General features: G+C 34.0%; 1 protein-coding gene across 1 annotated transcript; it reads right to left on the reverse strand.

Annotated features, from left to right (window-relative positions):
• Positions 1-627: 627 nt before the first annotated feature.
• LOC113368056 (phenoloxidase 2-like) lies at positions 628-3346 on the reverse strand. The gene is made up of 8 exons (XM_026609620.1): positions 2819-3346; positions 2249-2707; positions 2013-2177; positions 1805-1933; positions 1621-1729; positions 1292-1510; positions 949-1181; positions 628-843 (listed from the first exon to the last, which is right to left on the reverse strand). Exons 1-8 carry the CDS (start codon positions 3344-3346, stop codon positions 628-630), a joined length of 2058 nt encoding a protein of 685 aa, XP_026465405.1.

The raw sequence follows: 3346 nt of genomic DNA on the forward strand, positions 1-3346 counted from the left end.
GAATTTCTTCGTTGTTTATTTGTTGTACTATTTTTATACGTAATATTTTTTGAATTAGATTTGTCTGTAAATCTGAAATAAAATGTGTTCAAACCAATAATTGGCAAATATTTGAAACACAGTTACATATATATACATGCATTTAGGCATATTTTCCAATAGGACAAAACAGATTTTGTAACTTAAAATAAGTAACATCTATTTACGATATGCAATATTTATTGAAATATTTGGTTACATTATAATGGATTATTTTTCATAATCTATATCACAAAATATTGATTAAACATATTTAGAATTATTAAATATATCAGTTCCAAGTACTTGGGAGAGTATTTGCCAATAGTCATCATCAAGTGGTAAAAATATTGATACTCATAAATTTTTAGCACAATTGTTTTTAGTACAAACTTAAGTTTAGCAGTGTACAAATGTTGTCTAAATTGTTTGGTAATAAAATAAATTGGTAAACACTCAAATCTAATTAAAAAGTTAGCCAAATTGTGAACTATGGTGGCAGTGTCGATGTTGAAAATTATTACAAACCATAAATTGACTAGTATTTTGTTCTTGTACTATTATCAATCGTATTCAATATTTTACCAAACCATCAAGAAACTGTGTCCTTTATGCTCGTACGACACTACGATCAGTAAATTGGACAACCACATCTTTCACAACCATATTAGGTAAACTTTGGACTAAGCTAGCCAAAGTATCAACGCCATTTGGTGGTGGTCTGTCGAATGGGAAGCCCATAGCTCTTTTGTCTGGATATAAACGGTCTCTGATTCCACAGTAACTTGAAGAATCATTGCATGTACCAGTGATAGTTTGGTCAACCTGAAAAGGTAAATAGTTAAAATAATGTAAATTTGTAATTGACTTAGATAAATACTCTAATAATGATGAACATTATATTACTACTAATTTCCTATGATAACTTACTCTGTCATCATTGTAATTGGACACCATAACGAACAGTTCATATTCCATGCCCTGAGGTGTGCCTTTGGGAATGAGTAAATGATGAGGCCATCCACAGCCACAGAAGTTGAAAGCAGCTTCAGCATCTGTACCAGTAGCTGGACGGTCGTTTAGGTTGCGGAATGTCCTTTCGAATGGAATGGTTACGGAAGATTCATCGGATCGTCGAGGAATTGTGTTCATACCAGGTCTCACTAAGATAGGTACATATCAATTTTAATTTTGTGTTTGGATAATATATAATTGTATTATATTTAATTGCAATATAGATGAACAGAAAATATTTTGAATATCAAATACTTACGAGATACAGTAAATTTATCAAGTTCAATGAAAAGAGTCCTTTGATCACGTAGCAAGATTGGTAAACCACGTTCGTCCTGTTTTGGTGCCATAAAGATCCTAACTGTACCCATTCTTGGAGCGCTATTTGAATTGTTTACTTGGATGCGATAGGTGAATGGTTGATGTTGCAAATGCGTAAATCTTGCAAAGACATTACCACGTGGAGTGAAGTCCATTCCTAATAAGAAAAATAGTATGTTAAAATTATGGCACCAATTATAAACATTGTGCAAAATCTTAAGTTCAATAAATTATTTTTGTTCAAGTTAAAAGTAAATTGATACATACCGCGAGACAAGTCTACGTCAGATTGTTGCCAGAATGTCTGGAAGCGATTTGGTTGAGAGTTCTGCACAATGACATCGACTGATTCAATAGAAACTCCTTGATAGCCCAACTATAATAGAATTTTCATAAATTTACATTTTATTATTGTTCAAAATTGTTTTTAACATTATTTAAAATTTTTTACTTGGGGTGCAGTATAACGTGGTAAAGTTCCTTTATGCTCTTGGAACACATCATCAACAAATGCGTGCCAACGATAGAAAACTGGATCTCTCATGGCAGTTGCAGAATCTCCCATTACACCATAAGTTTCCTTTTTCGTAAAATATCCAGATTATAAATATTATAAGAGTAAAATCTAATATTTTGTAGAAATTTAATTAAAGCTTTACCAAATGTCTATGGTCAGGATCGTGCGAATAAGAGATGAGAACGTGGCCCATGTTGTGCATATCTCCATATAAACCTCGATTTGGTGATAATATAGATGATTCCATCATGTTTCCGAGAGTATCTATACCAGTAGCTTCATCAAGAACTATGCGGTTGCCTTGTCTCTGAAAATTATGATAAAAATATCATATCTGCATAAACATTAAAAAATGTAGTTAATTCTATTGTAACTCACATCAATAACAAAACCTTGATGAATAGCTTCATAAAATCTATCCCTCCATCTTTCCAAATCACTAACATCCAATTTAATCTGATCTACCTCCCTGCGTAAATCTTTAATGGTAGTGTTAACAAATCTTGGAGGCCACGCCCTGCTTGCTACCATCGAGTCCATTTTTGGGAAATATCCTTCTGGAATAGGTTCTCTAAGATTTTCTAAGCGTTTAACACGGGGTAAATGATTGCTAAGACGTTCAGCATTATAACGAGCTATTATTTGTTGATGCATATAGTAGAACAATTCTCCACGCCTGTCTTTAGCTACTAAAGCACGGTTGCTGGCTTCGAATGGATAAACAAGATGCCAATGCCAATGGTGCAAATTTAGACCAATGTCTTCTCGAAAATAGGCGACGCGATGTTCTTCTTCTAAATCGGAAGCTGTGTAATCTTTCGGGATCACAATTGGAACCTGAAATAAATAATAAGGAATAAATATAAAGAGCTTTAGAAAATATTTCACAAGTTAACTTATTAATAAATTATTTTTATTTAATAATATGTAAATATGATAATGACTTACCCTTGAGCCTTCTGGTACAATAGTCGCTTCCTCTCTAGCCCTCTGAAACACAGCGCTATCCATGAATTTATCCGGGAACGATTCAGCAAAGTTTGGAATTGGTACATCCTTGGTATCTTCTCTGTGTAAAAGAGCCACTGATAGTGCATAATTGAATAGATAAGGATTCAAGCGATCTCTAGCATAAACAGCAACGGACTGCAAATCTTCCAAATTACGTAAACCCATGAAAATATCAATCAAACGTCCAGCAATCATTCTATGCTTGGGTATAAATAATGAGAAGTTTTCACGACGACCCAACTGCATAGGAACGCTGAGATCAGGAACAGAAATGTTCCTAACTGGTACACGATTTCCGGCTTCTTCTCCAAAACGATTTTGAAGAGCAGCTCCAATGTCCTTGTATTTGTCAGCGAAATAGTTATCAGGAATCTCGAATACTGTTTTATCAGCACCCTTGGCCATGAACACTGGTTCAGTGGGCCTATCGAACAGGAGAGCCAAATTCTTCTTATGGTCCGACAT

The sequence above is a fragment of the Ctenocephalides felis genome, unplaced genomic scaffold (assembly GCF_003426905.1).
Source record: "Ctenocephalides felis isolate EL2017-DRISC unplaced genomic scaffold, ASM342690v1 CF-g0.4_SCAFFOLD_01170, whole genome shotgun sequence".
Classification (NCBI taxonomy): domain Eukaryota; kingdom Metazoa; phylum Arthropoda; class Insecta; order Siphonaptera; family Pulicidae; genus Ctenocephalides; species Ctenocephalides felis.